Below are 23,993 nucleotides of genomic sequence, written 5' to 3' on the forward strand. Positions count from 1 at the left end.
ACAAAATAGTACAAAAAACTCGTTTCGAAAAACCTTGTGGTTCCGCCACTCGTTTTTAAGCTTGAATTCGTGCTTCAAGACTCGACTTATGAAACTTGTTTTTTAATATACTATTTTATTTTAACCGAAAACTGAGATGAAACCAAATAAAACTGTACAAGCCTGTTATTGGTAAATAATGACATATGAGTCAGTAAAAGTACTTCTTTACGGACTGTTTCATAAATAATGTTTCTCTGTACTTTTTTGTGAAAAAAAATAAACTACACTTTTTTCTTGAAACAAAATAAAAATAAAAAATACGATAAAACCGAGATTCGATACATTTTAACTTAACTTGTTTCCCTCTTTCGTAAAAAACAATTTTTGTAAAGTTGGAAAATTAATTATTATTGTTGAGAATTTTTCACGTAGTTCGTTAGAAGTCCTTTTCATGTTGCAACAAGACCTAATTTCCGTCCTAGTTTACGATTTTGTCATTTTTATATTTTTATTGTTACAAAATTGATTATTTGTAATTTGCCTTTGTTTTGATTCTCTAATATTAAAGAATGRGACTTCATCATGTTTTAATAGTCAAAAGGCCACTAGATCAAATTTGTCTTTTAAAATTAAGACAATACCAAACCCTAAATCGATTAAAAATTATTTTTGATTAAAAACGACATAAAATTACACAAAATAGTACAAAAAACTCGTTTCGAAAAACCTTGTGGTTACGCCACTCGTTTTTAAACTTGAATTAGTGCTTCAAGACTCGACTTATGAAACTTTTAATATACTATTTTATTTTAACCGAAAACTAATGACATACGAGTCAGTAAAAGTACTTCTTTACGGACTGTTTCATAAATAATGTATCTTTGTACTTTTTTTGTGTAAAAAAATAAACTACTTTTTTCTTGAAAAAATTAAAATAAAAAATACGATAAAACCGAGATTCGATACATTTTAACGTAACTTGTTTCCTTCTCATGTTTATTTTTTTATACAGGGTGAATATAAAGTATGGAACCAAGCGGTTTTATTTTTAATCATTTGCCTCCGGAAAATTATTATTAATTTAAATTAAAGTAATATAAAAAATGTGATCGTAATTTCAGAACGAAATTTTGTTTTGTTTTTGAGTTATGCGATTTTTTTTGTCAAAATTGCAATTTATGTGAAAAATTTTTTTCGAAAAAATTAGAAATAAAGCAGATAGTTGTAATTCTTAGAGTATAGCTTTTATGAGAAAAATGATTTTACAGTGGGTTGCCATTTAAAAAAAATAATTTTTTGTAGAACTAAAAATAAAAGAAAATTTCCAAAAATTTTATTCTTCTTAAATCATCACATTTTTATAGTACTTTAGCACTCATCAATTAGTTTTTTCAAAAAATAAATAGTTTAAGCAAAAAACGTTTGGTTCCATACTTTTTATTCACCTGGTATATAAAATTTTTTGTAGGAAATATGTGAAAATATGAATGTTGTGTGGTACAAGAAAATGTTGAATTCCTACCTGTTCTCGTGGATTTATTGAAATCAAGCACCGACTTGTTCTTTGGGTGCAATAAGACGTGTCGTCCCGTACGGGACTTGTTCACACGTGCATGTCTTGACAATACGTTGCGGTATGATGTGGAGCATTGATCGCGTCCGTTTCGTGTAGCGGCGTCGTTGGGACTGAAATCGGGACGTCGGTAGCGTCGAGGCGCTCCTCGTCGGGCTTACTACGAAAGGGGAGGAGTACGCAATTGGTGACGTCATCATCACGGAGTTTACGCTCTACTCCGACGCATTAAAACCGTCGAGTTAAACGACCTTGTGGACGCCGTGCACTAGGAGAACAGGACCGGGATAGGATATTAGCGTCGCGACGCCCCGTTGGGACTTGGATGCAGGTGTGGTGTGCGAAACTAATGCATTATCAGCCGACTCGGGACGTGGAGCGCATTTATTACGGAAAATTTCAGAAAACTGGATTAAAAATCGAACAAGAAATCTAAATAAAGTGCTCCATAAAAGTTAAGGAAGTCGCATTATTTTTACAACAAACTAATTTTAGTCTTTAAACCATTGTGGAATCCAGCAAAAGCAAAAACTAAAAAATATCTGCCTTGATCTTACTTTTAATTAATTATTTATTTATTTTTTAATAATTTGTTAATTGACTGATAAAATTATAACCGTGTTTTTTATTTAATGCACAATCGCTTCGAAATTGTTTGGTGTTAACAATTTGGTTACAGAACTATTATTCTGACAAGAAATCTAAATTTTTAAGGATTAAATCACAACTGGTGTTTTTTCCAGAAAAACTTTTTTTTTAAACTGCAACTACGTATTAGGCCCATAATTATTATTTTCTTTTGGAAACAACATCAAGGTCGAAAGAGGAAAAGACTTTAGAGTAATTCCATGCAAAAACGATCACTTTTAAAACTCATTGTTTCTGATTTTCGTAAATTTGACTAATAATAAAAAAATATAGAGTACTTTTCCTCAACTGGGGAATTTGTATTTATTATTGATATTTTTTTAAAAATAAATGTTGTTATTGCAATTTATGTGTATTCTATACAACAGTTTATTAGTGACGGTAATTTTAATTTTTCTGTTTAATTTCCAAGGAAACGCTACTTTCTGATGATGTTAGGGGATTTCAAAAAAAAAAATTTTCAACCATTTTTAAAACGTCCATCTTGAAAGTTATGTGAAGACATAGTAAAAATATAAAAGTTTTTACATAAATTTTTTGAGAATTTTAAAAACCTTTATTTAAAAAAAAAATTCTTTTCAATGTTGATTTGTAATTTAGATAAAAATTCTTTTTGCTGCGAAATACTTAATTTTGTACATCTCTGTTTTTTCAACATACATTGAAAAAATAAAAAACGGTGGAATACGTGTCACTTATTTTTACACGTTCTATAAAATATCTCAAATTTATGAAAATCAGAAACAATGAGTTTTAAAAGTGATCGTTTTGGCATGGAATTACTCATTAAGAATTTTAACCACACATTTTCTGAATCATCTGCTCTCTGAAAGAAGTTAATTGGGGTCGTTCTCTTTGTAATACATAATTGCATCAAAGTATAAAAGAAAAATTTCATTATTAGAAGTTGGTGCTTGATTTTCACGTTTTTAATTAAACAAAGCAAGGTTTTGTAAACTTTTGCCGTTAAAAAGAAAATAAAAATTAATTAGAGTATTTTCAATATATTAATTTTAACACTGTAATGGAATTATTTAGTGTCGTGTGTATTTTTTTCACAAAAAATGCGATTTATCATGCGATTTAAGACATCAAATTCAACATCTGAAAAAAAGATAAAATGAAAACTTTTCTTTGATAGGACGAGTGCCAGGATTCGAGAAAATGATGTATTACTAACTTAAAACAGAGCGCTTTTAACTAAATCGATTCACGAAATCAGGTTTTTATGCAGGGTGCGCCAGAACTCGCGCCCCAGAGAAAAATACCAGGAACATTGAAAAATTATATTTATAAAAATTTCAAAGTTAAATTGTAAAAAAACTTATACAAGATCATCTGTAGCAATAAATAGACATAAAAAATGTCAAAATTTTTTGACATATAGAATTTTTTAAACATTTTTTTCATGTTTCTGGTATCTTATCTTGCTTGAAATTTTTCTCTTAGACGCGAGTTCTGGCGCACCCTGTATTACTGAAAAATAAATAATACTAATTTTCATTTGTGAGAAATGTTAGACGTAATTAGAAACTTTAAGTTGGTAATGGAAAAGTAAAATTGTCTTAAATCTTTTGAAGATATTCAGTAGTGACGTCAATCGGAGACATTATTAAATAAGATATAAAGACGCAAATTATTCATACCCTTTAATCAAAGTTGGGTTGACGTCACAATCAACTGCACCAACAGCGTTTCCATTTGCTTGAGTTATGTAATATAACAGTTAATAAAACTTTAATGAAGCTGAAATTAAAGATTTTTTGTCAAGAAAATATAATTTCCAATTTTTTTAATAACACAAACACTGTTTCTCAGTCGTGTAAATTGTAGAAAAACAAATCTGGGGATCTAAAAACAAAATTTACTTCCGCATCTTTGCAAAAATAAACTTGACCTCTTATTTGCAAAATTAGACTGGGAGTTAAATTTAGAATTGATAAATCTTTTGTGGAAATCATATTTTAAGTTGTTTTTACAAATACTCCAAGCAAAGTAAAAATAAAGAATGTTTATGTGGATTTTACTCCATGTTTAGGATAGCGACAATATCCGGATCACTAATCAATAATATGTTTGTTTACAAAGATAGTATTGATGAATTTATGATATTAAAAAATAGCATCGTAAATATTATCGAAAGATCAAAATTAAATGCATGTTGGATAATTAATAAATTTTATCTGACAAATTAGCCCTAATGACGCACTAAGATAAACACCAAGCTCCTGAAATCTTGTCTTGCAATGTTACCAAATTAAATTTTCGTGACAAAAATCACTAAAGAAAATAATATGTATCTAACAAGGCTTCAAAGTCCACGATAAGCGCCTGTTATTCAAATATATTCAACTCTAATTCTTATTGAACTTTCACTTGACATGGTCTGTTTTTTTCTTGTATTTGCAGAAAGCCGAGAATAGAACGTTTCTATTCGAAAAGTAAACTGCAAAGGTAAGGAAAACTAAATTAAATTTATGAATGATTCAAGAAATTGCTTCAAGTTTCTATTTTTAGTGTGAACAAATAAAACTACAAATTTCACTCCAAGGGTGTATGTTTGAACGACCAGAAAATTTTAATTATTTATTGAGCTCAAAACGCAAAAACTACGCAGAAAAATATTCGTTATTTCATTAAATATCTATTCAGATTCTGAAAAAATTGATAAATCTGCAACCATGTATTCTACACCAAAAAATAACACTAATAAATCTTTCACAATATTAAGAAAACATCCTGTATACACTCAAATATCTAGTCCAGTCGTTAATTATTTTCGCGGAGCTTTGTGAAAACATTTTGTGGCAAAAATAATTAAAATTAAAGTTAAGTTTGTGTAATTTTCACAACAAAATGGAAATTTGTCATGCTTAAACGTGAAATTACAAATTTTTTGTCATTTCAAACTCATTTCAGAACGTAATACAAGTTTGCAACTGAAACTTTGCCTCCTTGGGGGCAATTTCATATTATCTTAATTTTCTTTAAAATATAAACTTGAAATAAACTTTTATTAAAATATTTGTAATTAAGGGTTTTTGTATCTTTGTAGTTTGCTGAAGCATGAAACAAACATTTCTGATACTGAAAAAGCTAAGAAAGCCATTTTTTTGAAGAAGAAAAAAACAGTTTCAGTTATTTTCTGGTCTAGCCTGTTTGAAACTCAAATTTATCATCAAGTGCAATCTGAGATTCTGGAAATTTAATCGTAAAGTTTAAATCTGACCTTTAGGATCGGTGACTTATAATTTGTTCAACTAATTTAACTCTCAGAAGTTAAATGAAGTATCTATTTATTCGTGAATACTGTAGAGTCTAAACGTAGTTTGTAATTGGAATTCAGACTCTAAATTGATTATTCTAAATTGGGAATGTTGTGCCAACGCCAACAAAAACAATTACAAAAAGTGGCAAATAATAGCTGCTCCACATTGAAAACTTTAGATTTTTTTTTCACTATTTGGAACAAACAAAAATTTTGTGATTAGTATTGCAACACAAAACAAACAAGTTTTCTTTTCAGGTTTAGTTATTACTCTTGTGATGGTAGATATGAGCTTTTCAGGAGTTTGGTGTACGTTTTTTGGCAAGTAGCAACATAATTGCACAATATGAAATAAAAGAAGTCAGACAATGCAGAAAATATTTAATATGATCTTTTGCGATACGAAAATCTTGGTTGCGTAGATTTTTATTACATTATGAAATAAAATTTAAAAAACAGGTGGTCCAAAAGTCTGGAAACGATTTTATTCTGACGAAACTATGAATTTTTTCCTACTGGAATTTTTGTTTTGAAAACTGCGTTGAGTTTCTTAGTTATTACGAGAATTATTTTGAAATTACGAAAATAAAAGAATTACAATGGATTATTGGAATAACTAGACCTTTGGTAGAATTCTTTGTTATTACTGAAATTTCGATAGAATTTTTTTGGAATCGGAATTAGTTGTATGCAATTTTTTCAAATGAACGGCTACTCGTTTTCAGATTCATTCCTATAATTTTGAAATAATTTCAACTTATTTTTTGTAATTTCACAATAATTCCTCTAAATCCAAAGTAATTCAACGTATTTTTTTTAAATCATCTCCAATAATTCCAAAAAAAATCCAGTCATTTCAGAAAAAATCTAATAATTTACAAATAATTTCAGTAATTCTAAACTTCTAAATAATTACAAAAAATTTCATTCGTCCCCTCGGCTGAGAACAAAAGAAATTTTGGTGGAATTCTTTGCAATTACTGAAATTTCAGTGGATTTTCTTTGGAATGAGTTGTACACATTATTTTTAGATCAACAGCCAATCGCTATTTTTTATTAGTGTTGAAGTAATAAATTAAGAAAACAATAATTACAATTACGATAATAAACATAAGAACAAAAATAATAATTTTGAATTTGTTAACTTGTTGAATGAGACTTGAAAACTTTTTTCGGAATTTTGGATATTCTTCATTGAATATATTTAAATTCTTGAATACAGTACTTTCCATTTAATTTACAATTTTTGAATCTTTTCATTTATTGCTCTCATATTTTTAGTATGTCTTTCAAATATTTTCAAAGTTCTTTTCTTTACATCATCGATGTTTGATGGTTTTACTACTGTTTTGTTTCTTAATTCTGCTAGTTTCTTAGGATCGTAATTATTGTAGTTATCTAATTTATATTCCAATTCATCTATTTTATTATTAGCGGACTCTAATTCACAGTCAGTCATAATTAATTGTTCAAGGAATAAATTAGCTGTTTTTCTTGCAACATATTTATCTACAACTTCTTGTTTGAAACCAACTATTTTTGCTCCATCTTCTAATCTGTCTATTTCAGTAATAATAGGTTTTAAATCTTTTTTCCATTTTTCTTTCTCATCGTTGGGAATGTATGAAACTAGTTTGTCCATTTATGACTGAAAAGTTTCTAAAGATTTACTAATTAATTCATCTGCTTCTTCATCTAAACTTATATGTTTGCGACTACCTGCTTTGTGTTCTACATTATCGAATATTTTTTTACTTTTTATTTTACTTTTTCTCTCTTTTGTTCCCAATTGTTCCGATTTGTTCTCTTTTGTTCCGGATTGCTCTGGTTTGTTCTCGTTTTACATGCAATCTTAATTCCAACTGAATTTAGTCACATATTAAGGGAATTTCGGGAAATACTTTGATTTGCAAAAATCTGTCTTTGTTAGTTTTTTATTTACGGTAGAATTGAGATATTCAATGGCAAAATTACGATTTCTCATTTGCGTTACTTCATTGATATTTCTTGGTATATTTAGTTTTTTATCTTGAGTAAAAGATAACTATTTTTAAATTGTTGGAATTCAGATGGTTGTCTTGTTTTTAATGGTGTATAATATTCTGCTACAATTTTGTTCTGTTTTTTAAATTTATTATAAAAATTTTATATTACCCATCAGGTTCAGTAAAAGAGATTAGTGTCCGATTGGGTAGTAGCTAAGGAAATTAACAATTTAAAAAATGTGCACAAGCAAAGGAATATGACGTGATCACTCGATAAATATTTAAACTTTACAAATCCAGAAATTATTGTTAAATCACTGAAAAAAATACTAAAAAAACTGACAGTATAAGGAAATACTCGTACTCCAGGATCACAGGATAATAAGCATGTTGATTATGACAGTGCAATTAATAAATTAAATAATAACACCATTAGAATAAATAAATTAGAAAAACATATTTTCTGATTCTTGGAATCTCTCCTCTAATAGGTAGGAACCATTCTGTAATTGGAGAGCAAGAATTGCTTTCATTTTCTTATCTTTTATTTTGAAGATTTATTTTTATTCAAAGCTAAAAAAAAAGTTCATTCGTATTTTAAGGGCTTGTGATATTTTATGTGTATTCATTGATCTTTTAAGATTTGATACTCAGTAAAAATGTTGCTTTCTTTTAGTGGTCTTCTTCGTTTCCATAATTTTTTTCTTTTCACTAATGGAAACTTTTTTTTTAGTAGAATAACAGAAAATTAACCTCAACACCTCAACCAATGGATGAACTACCATCCAAAAAAATAAGACTTGGCGATAATACATTGAATAATATGGTAAGTCCAGAAAATGTTCTTCTTAATGAATCTTAGATTCATGTCGTAATACTGCGTTGTTCTTCCATAGAATGATATTGAGGTTCAAGAGGCATCCGATTGTCAGGAAAATGTCCTAAACAGTTCAGGTGAAAATCACACTTTGCCGCCTTCAAAAACATGCGATAATTGCTCTGAAGAAGCGACCGCTCGCAATGAAAAGGTAAGTTACAATTAATAAAAACTTAACCATGTTATTCTTCTTATTTTTTACAGCGACTGGTCAGCTTGAGTACATCAGATTTTGATGCGTTAAATGGATGCAGAGACTTCGTAGATAAGAGTTTGTTCGCTTGGCACTTTTATCATGATCCTGATGACCGACTGTTAGTTAATGCTCCATCACGGTTTGGTAAAACGTCAATCATGAAGATGCTTGAGAGATTTTTTGGAATTTCCATTACCACCAACTCTGGGATTAGGGCTACAAATGTAATACAAAAAGATGGAATATTTGTTGAGGATTCAAACAACATGTCAGAATATTTCAAGATATTTAAGACAAAGAAGATTTTTGAAATGTGCCATTGCGCACCTCCTGTAAACAGTTGCAATAAATGCAAACAATGGTTTTACGAACACTGTGGACAGCACCCTGTTATTTCAATAGATTTTGGAGATCTTATGACTCAATCACTGGAACATGCGTTTGAAAGCCTGAATGCAGTAATCAGAGAGGCATTTCAACAACATTCATATTTGATAACAGACGTCAGTGGGAAAACGGTGTGGTCAAGCACACAGAACGAAAAAATGGGTTGCCGTCATGTCAGTATTTTTTTGAAGTACTACGATGATCTTGAGCATGATAAGTTTTGGTTTAACCCAAACACAACTGAATCAGCAAAGGAAAAGTTTCTGGTAGATGGCCTGCCATTTTTGGCTCAATGTTTAAGTTTGTATTTCAAAACTGAAGAAACTGGAAAAGGCGTTATTTTACTTATTGACGAGTTCGATGCCTTTGTTTGTGAAATGATCTTTAAAAGCGGAAAGAAAGAGGAACTTGAAAAAAGCATTAATGACATTTCTTCGTTTATTCGCCTTTGGACTCGCAGGATTCTGAAAAGGTGCCATTTTGTGCAAAAGGCACTTCTCATGGCCTGTTGTGCAATGGGAGGTATATTATCACTTGGAGCAAATAATACTCAAATTCGATTTTTCTTGGACTCCCATTCTTTTTCTGAATCATTTGGATTTACAGAAAACGAAGTGAAATTTTTAGTGGATGTCTATTTAGAAAGAAACAGTATTGAAACAAAAGAAAAAATTCTAAAGAATATTGATGAGTGGTACAATGGATATTCAATTATAAAAACCGGAAAGAAGATTTTTAGCTCTTTTTCTATTCTCAATTACTTACGATCTTTGAGTCTACGCTCTTACTGGAAGGATAAGATGGGTTCGAGTCGTCTAGATGGTCTACTTGCAGAGACCCCATTTCATCACAAGGTTTTCCGTCTATTAAATTGTACTGAAAGAACCACGTCAATCACAATTGTTGAGAATATACAGCCTGAACATATTTTAAAATTGAATGAACTAATTATAAAACGTGGAAATGTGAGTGAAGAATTAGTTGATTTGTACTTCCAATTTTTAACAGATTGTGGTTTCTTTAATGTAATCAAAAGAGAAAATCTTTCAATTAACATAGAAGTCCCGAACTTCGAAATTGATTGTCGGCTTAGACAAAAGGTGCTTTCTGGCCTTCTCAAAAAAGAGACCGGGAAGTTTGATAGTTCCAAAATCTCTGCATTCATTGCAAGCTTAAAATCTCTGGCAGACATCAGTGTGTCACTGAGAGATAACATCAAATATTTGTGCGTTGAAGTTGCTAGGTGCATCGCAAAATTGTATACCAATACAAAGATCCCCAGGAACCATTTTGAAATACAAGCTGATTTATATTTTCTTATAAAGGATTGGATTGATGAGTGTTACTATGCTGGGCTCAAAGTTGACAGCGGTAATTCACCCAGAATTGATATATTTTTCAAGATAAACGATAACACATCGGTAGTAATGGAAATTAAACACTTCATCAGTGCAAAAAGTGTGGATGAGGCTTTTGAACAGATATTGGATGAAAAATATTACAAAGTTTGTTCAAATTGTATTATCACTACTGAAAATAAAATTCTTCTGGGTGTATTTTTAGCTAGTGATGGAAAGATCTCTGTTGGTTGCTTGGTAAACATTAATGAAGAAAACAGTTCGGAAGTTATCATGAAGGGAAGAGTATGCGTGGATAGCGAAGGAAACACCCTGTTCCCACCAAATGAAGAGACAGGTTGATACAAACAGTAATTTATGATTTTTGTTTTTGTAGTACTAAGTATATACTTAATTCAATGTTTTCTTATGGTCTCAGTTACGTATGTATAATTTTTTTATATGACAACCGAATTTACGTGTTTTTTATTAAATTTTGTAAATTACAGATTATATTTTATATATTTTTTTATTGTCCCAACCAAGATCTTTCTAGGTATCTTGGTCCCAACTAAGACCCAGCAATGAAAACACAGTTGGAGATATCTAAGAAAGGATATTTTTTCAAGTTTTTGACGATTTTTTTTTGTCGGTGGCTTTTTAACTCTTCAATGTAGTCGAAAGGAAAACGGGGAATGTTTTGCACTTATTTTTATTAATTCTGTAAATATTCTGAATCCAAGAATTATCATGAAGGCATAGTCGAATATTGGGGTGTTGAAAACAAATATTTCCATGCCATGACGACAACGTTTACGTTCACGTCTTTGTTAAAATTATCAACGCTTGATTAACGTTAAACGTTGTCGTATAAGTGTGATATTTTTTGATAATTAAGACACAAACCGAACATGTTTACGATAATAACATTAAAGTTTTAATAGCGATCTCTAAATGAAAATCCATAATGGAGTGTTCAGAAATTTTAGGAGAGCTCTTCGAACAATTAGGGAATTTAGAAAGGTTTTTCCTGGTTTTTAAAGTAGGTAATTTTACTTGGAGTGTCGAGGATTTTAAGTCGCTTTAAGTTGTTTTTCATTGATTTTTTCCATGCGCCAATTGGCTTGGTCCAGAAATGAAAAGCTGTTTTGAGGTCTGTGAAATCTAGAGATTTAACAATTTTAATTGATTTTTGCATGCGCCAATTGGCTTGGTCCAGAAATGAAGAGTTATTTTTGGGGTGTCTAAAATGTAAGTTTTTTAGATCTTTTTCGGATGGTTACTTTTAGAAAAACAACAAATTTTTAGAATTCTACCCTGTTTTTTCATGTGCCCAATTTTTGGTGGTCTACACATATTTGGATACTTTTGGGGTGGATAAAAATTTATGCATTTTGAGTGATCTTATGCCTTTTTTAGTTGTTGACTTTTGGGAAAACAGTCAAATTTGTAAGATTCTACCTTGATTTTTAAGACGCCAAATGTCCTGGCCCAGAAGTAACATTTTATAACCTACTAATACCGCAAAATTGAAGCAAGTCCGCATGTAAAATCACGACTTTACATACCTGAAAAAAAAACAAAATACCCTATTAACTAACATTCAAGTAGATTGAAAAATAAAAAGTTACAAATCCCTTTCTGTCCCCTCGAATAACGACTTTTTCAAAGATTTAAGTTGGGCACAGTTGTGGTGCGGAGAGGTCAAACACGTGCACGCGTCATTATTAAATCACTTAAGTAAAAAAATAAATTTGAATGAAAAATGTCTTCTAAGTGGTATCGATTTGAAATGGAGTGTAGCGAGAAAGGCTTGCAACATGTTAAACGAATTGGAAATATCGACCGCCGAATCACATTTTCAGTAAAAACTTGAGAAAATAATAAATTAAAAACTCCAACAACGGACTCATTTGTCTTCCAAAAATATCGATTTTGCGTTTTTCAGTCATGAAATAAGACAATTGACGTTGAGATGTGACAGACGATATCTTGAATAACTTATTTGTCTTCACGGTTTGATTCCAGCTCACATGGTAAAATCGGTTGTAGAGATTCCTCCAATTTCAGGAGAGAGCAGAATCAAAATTGATCAAAGCAAATTCTACAGGGTGTTTCAATGAAAACGAGCCACCCCGAATATCTCAGAAACTAAAAAGAGTTTGCGAAAACGCCGAAACAGGTCAATTTTTTTCCAGAGGGGGACATTTTTTGACGTAAATTTTAAAGCACCCTCCGTAACCCCTTAACCCCCATGCACCCCAACTTTAAAAATTTAAATAGCACTACCCTACTTGTGGCACATCAAATGAAAGCTATTTTAGCAAGGTTTCCAAAACTTTTTACCAAAATTGAATCAGACCATCCATTCATGAGATACAGAGTGTTCTAATAGAAACGAACTATCTTAGAAAAAAATTGCAAAAAAAAAACGAAACAGGTTAATTTTAATTTTAAAAGGGACATTTTTGACGCAATTTTAAAAGCACCTTCACTAATCTTTTAACCTCTTAACTTTAAAATGTCAAATAGGGCCAACCACTAGTGATACAAAAAATTAAAACACTTTTAAAATGCTCCTTAAAAGCTTTTTCCAAAATGAAATGATTTTTATACATTCATAAAATATCGGCAAAAAACTAATCCTTCAGCGGTCCGTATGTACAAAGAACTTAAGAACTATATTGCTATTTTTTAGATACTTAATTAAATTATAAGAAACTTTATTACCCCCTGTCCTTTAGTTCGATTATTTTGTCAATAAAATAAAGAAATAAAAATAACTTTGTTACAGCTTCAATAATACTTATAACAACATTAGTATGTTTCTTGTAATTTATTTTAATAGTTTTTATTAGAAGTAATTACTAATTAGAAACATTATTTTTTGCGAATATCTTATGAATAGATAATCCCATTCAACTTTAGAAAAGAGGTTCAAAGAACATTTTAAAAACAAGTGTTTTGTTTTTTTTTTGCAAATTCTTTCTGGGTCGTTTTTATTAGAACACCTTGTATCTCGTGAATGGATGGCCCGATTCAATTTTGGTAGAAAGTTTTGAAAAACTTGTTAAAATAGCTTTCATTTGATGTGTCACAAGTAGGGTAGTGCTATTTAAATTTTTAAGTTGGGGTACGTCAAAAAATGTCCCCCTCAAAAACAAAATCGACCTGTTTCGGCGTTTTTGCAAAATCTTTTTAGTTTCTGAGATATTCGGGGTGGCTCGTTTTCATTGGAACACCCTGTATTGAAAAAACTTCGACATGAACCAAATTAATTTCTCAAATCTATCTCTGGTTAAGTTAATCTGAATATGTGTGTTTTCATGAAATACACAGACTAAATATCAAGTTAATTAATTCTTAGACTAGGTATAAATTACGAAGTATAATTACGTAGAGTGGTGGTTTACTGACGGTGAGGATATTTAATCGTCCAATTTATACCAAACTATTAGTTCAAAACTACAGAGTTGGTAAAGTCCGTTATTTATCTATAGTAAAAAAATTATACAGGGTGATTCAAAAGTGTCGGACCAACTCTTGAATGATGGTAATAACTTAATAAGACTTTCAGCTAAGCATAAAAATGAATTCAGATTTTTGTTTCAAGCCTTTTTTTTTTTTTGAAAAAAAACAGAAGTTTCAATTTTCATGTTGTCATTTTAGTTATTTTGTTTGCAATGTTGTTGAACTTGCCAGTTTGTTAAACGTTTTTTACATCATAAGACACAGATTAGTAGTAATCGATCTCTGTAAAACTATATCTCGTAAAAAAAGGCTCAAGCATTTTTTTGTCGTGGGAATTTTTGTACTTTTTTCTTTGCAGTTGAAAAAAAAATTAGCTCTCTTAGTTTTTGCGTAATAAATTTTTTAAGAGTATATTTTTGTCAAAAAACAATTTATAATAAACTAAGCAAAATCGATCAACAAAAGTTTAGCGTAAAAACATTGTGATAAAAAGCAACAACCAAAAATGCCAAAAAAAAATAGTGTTTCATTTAAAAAAACATAGGTTTGTATTGTAACTATTTTTGAGACATACTGAAAATAATTTAACAATTTAAGGTCAGTAATGGGTTCTAACGACCCGCTGGGATGAGTAAATATCGAAATCTAGAATTTTTAAAATAAATATAATGAAATTTGGATGAGATTAAAAAAAATACAGTTAATTAATTCACATGAATTTTTCAGTTTAAGTTTAAAACAATTTTAAGATAATTTATTAAATCTCAAACACAAAAAGGACAAAATATGGCATTAAAATTCGTTTTCTTTTAATTTTTTTATGTTAATGTTGTTTGATTCTAATTGTCATAATTCTGTGAGAGTAAGGTGAAATTAAATTTTCAAATGAAGTAGCTTTCTAATNAAAAGTTTTCAAGTTTTAAAAAATCTGAGTGTTTTAATTAGAAGTGCTTGAACAACTCATAAAAAATGATTGTTTTTATACAGGCTTGAAGAGGTTTAAATATTTCTTTAAATGGGAATTCGTTTTATTAGTAACAGATTTTTTGTAATCAAAAATTTCTTTGGTGGTCAAAACCTAAAAAAACTTAACAAATCAATTAAAACATGAATATTTTGAGTATAAATTTGTATGAATTAAAAAAAAGTGAAACAGATGCGTCCACTATAAAAAAAAATGACCGAAAGTCGTAAAAGCACCTGAGCTCAGGACCACATAAAACAGAAGCAGGTGCGTAAGGGGTAATATACCACGCGCAGAATCCGATTGATTGCCCGGACCAACTTTTCCGGAGAGAGCGTGTCCCCGGATCGTAGCTCCGGGTTGAAATACCAAAGGAAAATTGAAAATAATGAAGAGGGAACGGTCCCATTGTGGTCTGTATTATGGGTGGGAATCCTCAAAATGGGGATAGATAACAAGAGTTATAATCTCCACGAAACACTCCCTAGTATTGATTAGTTGACGCTCTGAAATTTATTTCGAATTTTCAGTTTAAATAGTTCCGTGAAATCCCGGATTTAGCACAGTTGCGGCTTGGATGGGATGTAATTATTAAATTCAGCAGCGACTGAAATTGAAATCTGGTAATTTTGAACAAAAAAAAAAGATTTTTCAGTGCATCGAGTTGTAAAATTTAAGTTAATCATGCAATTCAAATAATAAAAAATGTTCTCATCAAAATTTGAAATTTGATTTTTATAGCTGCTTTTCCATTAAGGCCAATAGAAATGGAGCCAGTCACTTCAAATAAATCTCAAGTTCTGCTTTGTTCATTTTAAACTGCCTATCTCCAAAACCAACTCAAATTACAAGTCTGGTGCTTTGTTTTCTCTTTTATTTTTTTTTAAATTAAGAACTACTGTTTTGCCCTAATTTATTCAATACTAGCTGTTGCCCGCGGCTTCGCTCGCGTGGTAGTTTGACATCCACAACTATTTCAAAACGCAGAAGGGCTAAGAAACTTACTAACAAAATATAGCAACACATAATTTATTATGAACTTCGTAGTAAAAATAAAGAGTCCGTCTTTTATAACTTATTTAAAAACCGTAAAATTTTAAGTCTTATTTCATGGATATTACTTAACAATGACAAATTTTGATACAAATTTTCATTCCATGTTTAACTATAATACATATTTATACAAACTTTCATCCTTTATTTAACCCCTTTAGAATTAGAATTCTCCAAAATCTTGAAACACGTGCTATTTTGTTTTTATCTGAACACCCAAATACCAGTTTTCATAGATTTAACTTAAAAAAAACCGGATATTTTACGAAGTTTTACCCTTGTTCAACCCCCTTGAGGGTGAAATTTCCAAAAATCCTGAAACACGTATTACTTGATTTTTAATCGAAAGCCTAAATACAAATTTTCAAGGATTTAACTTTATAAATAACATATTTTAATACAAATTGTCATCCCTGTTTAACCCCCTAGAGGGTGGAATTTTCAAAAATCCTAAAACACGTGTTTCTTCATTTGTAACCGAAAGTCCAAATCCCAATTTTCATAAATATAACTTCAAAAATGACGAATTTATAAATATTTATACAAATTTTCATCTCTTCTTTTGACCCCTTAGGGATAGAATTCTCCAAAATCTTGAAACACGTGCTATTTTGTTTTTATCTGAACACCCAAATACCAATTTTCATAGATTTAACTTTAAAAAAAATACAAATATTTTACGACCTTTTATCCTTGTTCAACCCCCTTGGGGGTGAACTTTCCAAAAATGGTAAAATACGTACTTTTTTATTTTTAACCGAAAGCCTAAATACCAATTTTCATGGCTATAGCTTAAAAACTTCGAATTCACCACACCATTTAACCCCCTTAGGGGTTGATTTTCCAAAAATCCTTTCTTATTGGATTCCTACGTTATAAAAGGTATCTACTGTAAAAATTTGAAATTTTTGTCTCCAGCGGTTTAGGCTGTGGGTTAATAGGTCAGTCAGGACAAGCATCTTTATACAGGGTGAATATAAAGTATGGAACCAAGCGGTTTTATTTTTAATCATTTGCCTCCAGAAAATAATAATTAATATAAATTAAAGTAATATAAAAAATGTGATCGTATTTTCAGAACGAAATTTTGTTTTTGAGTTATGCGATTTTTTTTTTGTCAAAATTGCAATTTATGTAAAAAAAAATTTTGAAAAAATTAAATATGAAACAGGTAGTTGTAATCCTTAGAATATAGCTGTTATGAGAAAAATGATTTTATAGTGGGTTGCCATTTAAAAAAATTATTTTTTTTGTACAACTCAAAAACAAAAGGAAATTTCGAAAAATTTTATTCTTGTTAAATCATCACATTTTTATAGTACTTTATCACTCATCAATTAGTTTCTTCAAAAAATAAATAGTTTAAACAAAAAACGTTTGGTTCCATACTTTTTATTCACCTGGTATAGATGTGAAAGTGAATTTTTCAAAAATATTAAATACTGTAATCAATCCATAATGAAACTCGAAATGAATTAACAGATTCTCTTCTAAAATTATGCGTGTAATTGTCTGTATTGAAATTTTTACATAAAATTAAATCTTGTGGGATTCTCAACCAACAAAGAGCTTTAGTATTATGAAAAAAATAAAGCAGACTTAGAAAATTGCTATTTTCTGAATAAACGTAAAATCACTTGGGTAGCATTAACTCCATCAAATACAGGATGCGCCAGAACTCGCACACAAAAATTACTTCTTCGGCTGCACTTTTTGGCCGGCATTTGACTTTCTCTCTGGGGCGCTAGTTCTGGCGCACCCTGTATAAAACAATGTGCCGCCGGAAATCAAGTTTCTGCCAAATATTTATCTTTCAGACTCCAGTTTCTCATCTTGTAAAGTTTTTTTCTACAATTTTAGTTCATTTAGGGTTTTTTTCTTAGATTTTGTGTATCCAGCTCGTTTTTGCCTGAACAAACGATCTCTCAAATAATTGACTCAATTATAAACTAAAAACGTTCCCGTCTGGAAGAGATCTGAATAGCGCTGAGCTTAAGTGCTTTATTGAAAGAGTGTGTTAACAGAAAGCAACGATGACGACAGCTTTATCCAGGGAAATAGACTTTCAAAAACAAACGGGGAGAATTCCCAGAAACACAAAAACCTCTTAACAACCCCAAACAATGCTCCAATCACGTTTAATCCACTGAATCTGAACTAAATTGTCTCACGATGTGAGATACTTTAATAAGTTTAGAGTAGAATTTTTTTTCTAGTAAATTTTTAACGACAATTTTAAAGTCAAAAAGCAGAGTTGTAACCTTTTGGTAGATAAATTAGCGCGTTGACTGAACACTATTGTTTGTTAATTTTTCCACGAGAGTTCTTCGGTTCGCGCAATGCAAGTTTCAGTGCTTTAAAATACCACAATTTACATTTTTGTAGGTTGATTGAACTTTCTGCGATGCATCAAAGTGGATACCAATTTGTTGAATGTTGAAACCTTTTTAGCATTTTACTACGCATATTTGAACTTTCATTTTTCTCGTTTTAGTTAAGTAAACAAACACTGAAAATTTTTCGTGACGATAATATACATACAGGATGGTCCAGAATACTGAAAACTTTTTTTTTTTGGTAAAACTATCAATTTTTTTGGCAAATAAATGACTATAAAAATGCTATTAAAAAAATTTGAACATTTATTAATTGTTTATACTTTCTAGATAAACATAATAACAATTTTTTTTGAATGGTAACCTACCACAATTTTTTTCTAGACAACAAACTTGTTACAAGAGTTTTTTCTGTGTAATTTTTTTTTGTAAACCTAACACTTTTTGTTAAAAAATGTTTTTTTTGAGTAAACTACGAGTTTTTGGAAATAAATTAATAAATGTTTAAAGGTTGTAAAGGAGCGTTATTAAAATATTTTTTATTTTAATTAATTGTTTAAACTTTTGAGATTAACATACTATTAATGTTTTTCTTAAATAAAACGGTTTTTTATTTATTGTTTTACAAAGATATGTTTATGCATTTTATAAATGTACAAAAATATTTATTGAAAATGTTACAATTTATGTTAAAAAAATTATAAAGTATACAGGGTGCGCCAGAACTCGCGCCCCAGAGAAAATTTTCAAGTAAAATAAGATACCAGGAACATGAAAAAAATGTTAAAAAAAATTTTGACATTTAATTTTTGACATTTGAAATTTTTTTACGTCTATTTAATGATACTGATGATCTTGTATGTTTTTTTACAATTATTTAGTAAAAGAACAAAAATTTTGCCAATAAAAGCCACAAATAATATTGAACAGAATTACAATTTAGGATACAGCTTCCTTGTTTCCTCTTCTAATAGCCTATAGCAAAAAAACTTGGAAAATTATTTTTCCAACAGAAATAAATAGAGTCAAAGTACAAACTTTAAACTTTCATAACCTCGTAATTTTTATAGATAAAATTTTTTAAACATTTTTTCCATGTTCCTGGTACCTTACCTTTCTCTGGGGCGCGAGTTCTGGCGCACCTGTATCTGTTGACAAAACTTTCTTCAACATTCATCAATTTATTTCCAAAAAAAATGTTAGTTTATTAAAAAAAAATAATACTTGCAAGTTAAACATTTTTTTTTTACAAAAAGTGTTAGGTTTAGAAAAAAATTACACTTCTTGTAACGAGCTCGTTGACTAGGAAAAAAATGAATGTGGTAGGTTTCCATTAAAAAAAATTGTTAGTATGTTTATCTCGTAAGTATAAACAAATAATTGATTTAATTTTTTTGAATAGCATTTTTATAGTCATTGTACACTTATAATTTTTGTAGCAAAAAAATTGATAGTCGCGAGAAAAAAATCGTTTCCAGACTTCTGGAAGGTGTGTTTTAATAGAATCGCCCTTAAAAATTGTGTTGAAATTCCAATTAAAAAATTATACATGCTATTAACTCTCTCATTAACATTTTTATGTCGCATTTTCATACGAAATTCGTGTTGCTTTACTGGAAAAATACAATATTAAATATTAAAATTTTGTCTCAAATATTTATCAATGTTACGTTTGTAATCATTTATTTATTATTTGTACGTCTCCGTATCTTTCAGTAAATGATATTTTCTCATCGTTGTAAACATGATCTTGAAATTTTTATTAAATGCTTTCTTGTGATATATTGCAAAAAATCTTAATTCTGAGTTCACTGTTCCTCACACAAGGTTTTTATTTGAAATGAAACATTTTATTTCTACTACACAAATTAACACGAGTACTTTTTTTAATCTATGTGTAGTAGAAACAGAAATAATAAATGAGAGGCTATAAAAAAATTATTTCTACCGAGTTTTGTATAATATTTTTTCCACTACTATCACATTTTATTCCTCAACGTAACATGTTTTAATGCACAACTATTATTTTAGTTGATTTTTTATTATTTACAGTAATTAATAACTTACCTGAGTTATTAACTTGAAATGGAAGTATTATTTTGTTATTATCGTTAATTAGAAAAAAGATTAGTGAAGGGGTTTTTTTAATGAGGAATTTTAAGTCTTTTTTATTTAATTTTGCTTTAATTTTATCTCGAAATAGTTCTACTTGTGATGATAAAAGTTATTAATAATTCTCAAAATATTCTAGATTTCACCTCTAATTCATTATTGCTCTTGGTCAATAATGGAAATGATTATTAACCACTATGAGAAAAATAACTTTACAAGCTCTCGACAAACTAAATTTTACAACTACTAGTGAAAAAAAATGTATTCAACTCCCGAGTTAAAGGCTCAAACTTTCATTAATCAAAAGTTTAAAAAGTCCTAATGTTGAGTCATGAAATTTTCTGTTTTTCTGATATTTTATAAAATTTTAAATTGTTTTATATGAAAAAAATTCAAAACCTTACCTTTGTATCTTTGGCGTAGTATAATTTGCGTCCTTTTAACTTGAAGTACCTTCTCCTCCACCTTTGAAACGACCATGTCTGTTTTAACAAAAACCCCTCCTTGATGGATGCCTGAAAAAATATTTCCAAAAACATTATTCCTGAAAACCGGGATTTTTTTAACATTATAAAGCGGTTTTTATTATTCTAGGAACATTTTGAGTTATTCACACTTGAACAAAAAGGGCCTTAAATTGATGCACAGTTTGAGTAAAGCAGTGCTTTCATAATATCCCGCAGCCCAAACTTCTCACGGAGTTAACCTTTGACATTTTCCTTTATCCCTTCGTCTCAATCCCTTCATAAAAAGCGCTTTTTTTCCTGCAATAATCCCAGGACACAACGCGGTTCGAATTGCTCATCTGTCTTAAATTTCCTTCGATTTATTCTTAAATAAATATGAGGACAATTGGATTTGGAGGCAAAGTTCATATCGGATTAATTTCGATTACACAAGTTTGGAGTTTAAGGTCAAAGGTTAGACGGTTGCGTTTCAGACACGAATAATTTTTCATATGGTTCAAGTTCAGGAATAATTCAATAATGGCAGAAAGGACTTTCTGAAAAACTGACAACATTTCAATAAAACCTGTTTTTTAAATGTTGTTGGTCTTGACAGTTAATTAACTTTTCTTGACCCAATTATTGCTATTTCATTGTGCAGTAGTAATTAAAACACATAATTTAGTAATAATTTTACGCTTTATACATTTTTCAGGTGTTGGGAAAATTGAAAAATGAGAATGAATTGCACAAAGTTAATGTAAAAATATAATCGTGTTGCAGCAACTTTATCCTTTCATCCAGCATGAAAAAAAAACTCTTTCATAAGTTGTCGCAAATTCACCTAAATAAAATTAACTTTGTCCTTAAAACTTATATTTATTTTGAACCTAGCCTTTCGTTTTAAATAGATTGAAATTTCAACTTCAATTTTATCAAAATCAAAACACCGGAGCTTTAAATTAATTGTGTCTTCTTGAAAGCTCCAATCGTTTTTAATTAGAAGTGGTGATGCAGCTTTTCTGATGAGCTTTAATGCAAAAATGTGTAATGATTAATTTTTCAACGTGTAAATGTGAGTTATTTGTAAACAGAATGCGTAATCTACATTCCACTAAACCCTCTTATGCTTCATTATCGAGTCATGAAATATTCAGCTAAACATGGAATGTTTTCAGGATTATTGCAATCCATGAGTTGTTATCTTTCACAAGTTTAAATTTTTTTGTCATTACTATTTTGAGTACCTGAAATTAAAGTGCTGAGTGGTGAAGCAGTGAATTTTTTTTTTCTATTCCTCCTGTTGTTTTGTATACTACTCTATGTAAAATTCTACCTCTATAGCGAGTATTTTTCTGGAATTGAAAAAACAATTTTATTTAATTACAGGTCATTTTCAGATCATAATCTTTGATTAAAAAAATATTATGGTGGGTTGCCATTTAAAAGTTTTTTATTCCAAAACTCGGAAACTAAAAGAAATTTCGAAAAATGTTATTCTTGATAAATGGTCACATTTTAATTGTACTTTACGCTACACTAATTATTTTTTTCGAAAAGTGTTTTTTGTCGCCCTGTGAAATAAGACGATTAAAGCTATTTTCAAGCTTCACTTATCTTTCTTTGAAACAGCTTTAGAATAATGACTTAAGGTTTTCTCTCATGACGATGCTTCACGTAAACTGTAGCAGATTATGCAATAAGGACTTGAAAGGATTAAATAATTAGTCCATCAATTATACTGAAACTAAGAAGTGTCGATGTTGCACGAAAATCAATTACAGGGTCTTCAAGTGTTCCTGAAAGAGGAAAACTCGGATTGTTTTCCTGAAAAAATGTGTGGTTGAATTTTTGTTATTAAGTATCTAGAACTTAATATTTACTCAACTTCTTTTTATCATAAAAATAAACGCCGCGTGTTAGAGTGTTCTACCCTGAAAACATAACACTGAAAAGGGGTGAAATACGTTTCAGATTTTGAATAAACAAGAAAATATTCAGACGTAGATTGAAATTCCCGTCCGTCAGTTTCCATTATTTTTTTTAGGTTCAGACACTCCGATATGAATACAGATTTGGTGTCAAGTCGCGTTTTGTGTGGTTTATTGTGTATTTTTTGGACCTTAAGGTTGAATTTGCAAAGCCAGTGACATCTATTTTAAATTGAAAGAAAACATGAAAGCTTATGTCAACGCTAAATTCTAAAATCTTGGTGAAAATTTTTAATATTTGATAGTTTCACCGTTGCAATAAATCTAGAACAATGTTGCTGCCGTCAATATTAAATAGCCATAAATATTTTATTTCTGACTTTTAATTTCCTGTTTGCGGATTATTACCCATTTACGATGTCGTCACCCATTGTGGTGTTGGGTTTTATGCAGTTGAAAATCCATAACGAAGGCTTTTATAATAAAACTTTTAACAGTTTTCCTTTGTGTCGATACATATTTAGTGATAAATTTATGTCGACAAAAGCTGCGAAGCTTTTTCACTTTATTGAAATCTTTTGTTTGGAGTTTTTCAGCCTCATCAAAATTTCGTAGAACTACGAAAAGAAGCGATTTTTGAAATGTTATTGCAATTAATGAAATATTATTTTCTTTTAGCTAAAACTAATTTGCGAATAATCAGCAAATAATACTCATTTATAATTGTTTTATTTATTTATTATAAAAATATATTATACAGTGTTTTACATCTTGTTAAATTCTAAAAAAATCGTATCAAAACAACTGAAAATAAGATAAAAAAATTATTAAATTTGCACTACATAATTGAAAGTAAAGAAAATAATGAACTAAGGTGAATAGAGAGCAAATTAAAAATTAATTCGTTGTTAAAAGTCAAAAGAGCAATATATTTTTTTACTTGAAAAACTCGAAAAATACGTAATTTTTTAAACTTGACCCAATAAGATTTTATGCTCTTTTTGAGCCTTTAGGACATCTAAATATGTAAAAAACGTTATATGGATCAATTTCAAAGTTGAACAATTCTTTATCCTTTTTCGAGATTTTTAAGAATTTGTAAAAATGGTCAATTTACCTTAAGTCGTAACAACGCTTAAAATATAGTTTTCTAGACGTAAAATTACGCGCTGAACACAATGCAACAAGTTAAAATACTCTACGATGCATAGTTTTTGAGATATTGAGTAATAAAGTTAAGAATAAGGTCAGAACACTATATCTGATTATAACCAAAAAATCAACATTTTTTGATTCTTATGAAAAACTAGTACTATATGTAAAATTAACCGGAAAACACGCCTGTACAAACTGCTTTGACCTAGGACTCATAGTTTTTGAGATATGAATTTTTTTTTGAAAAAACTAAAAATGGCTCTGTACCCGGA

At 29.5% G+C, this 23,993-nt stretch overlaps 1 protein-coding gene across 1 annotated transcript in view; it reads right to left on the bottom strand.

The window, feature by feature from the left end:
- The window catches only part of LOC123013365 (diacylglycerol kinase eta), a 104,070-nt gene that overhangs the window by 76,839 nt on the left and 3,238 nt on the right, over window positions 1–23,993 (bottom strand). Inside the window, exon 2 of the mRNA XM_044411838.1 lies at window positions 20,594–20,704. Within this exon, the coding sequence (XP_044267773.1) occupies window positions 20,594–20,704 (111 nt within the window). The remainder of the gene's footprint in view (window positions 1–20,593; window positions 20,705–23,993) is intronic.

This window comes from Tribolium madens, unplaced genomic scaffold, assembly GCF_015345945.1.
Source record: "Tribolium madens isolate multiple individuals breed KSU strain unplaced genomic scaffold, Tmad_KSU_1.1 Scaffold_96;HRSCAF=242;Tcas5.2_LG5, whole genome shotgun sequence".
Classification (NCBI taxonomy): domain Eukaryota; kingdom Metazoa; phylum Arthropoda; class Insecta; order Coleoptera; family Tenebrionidae; genus Tribolium; species Tribolium madens.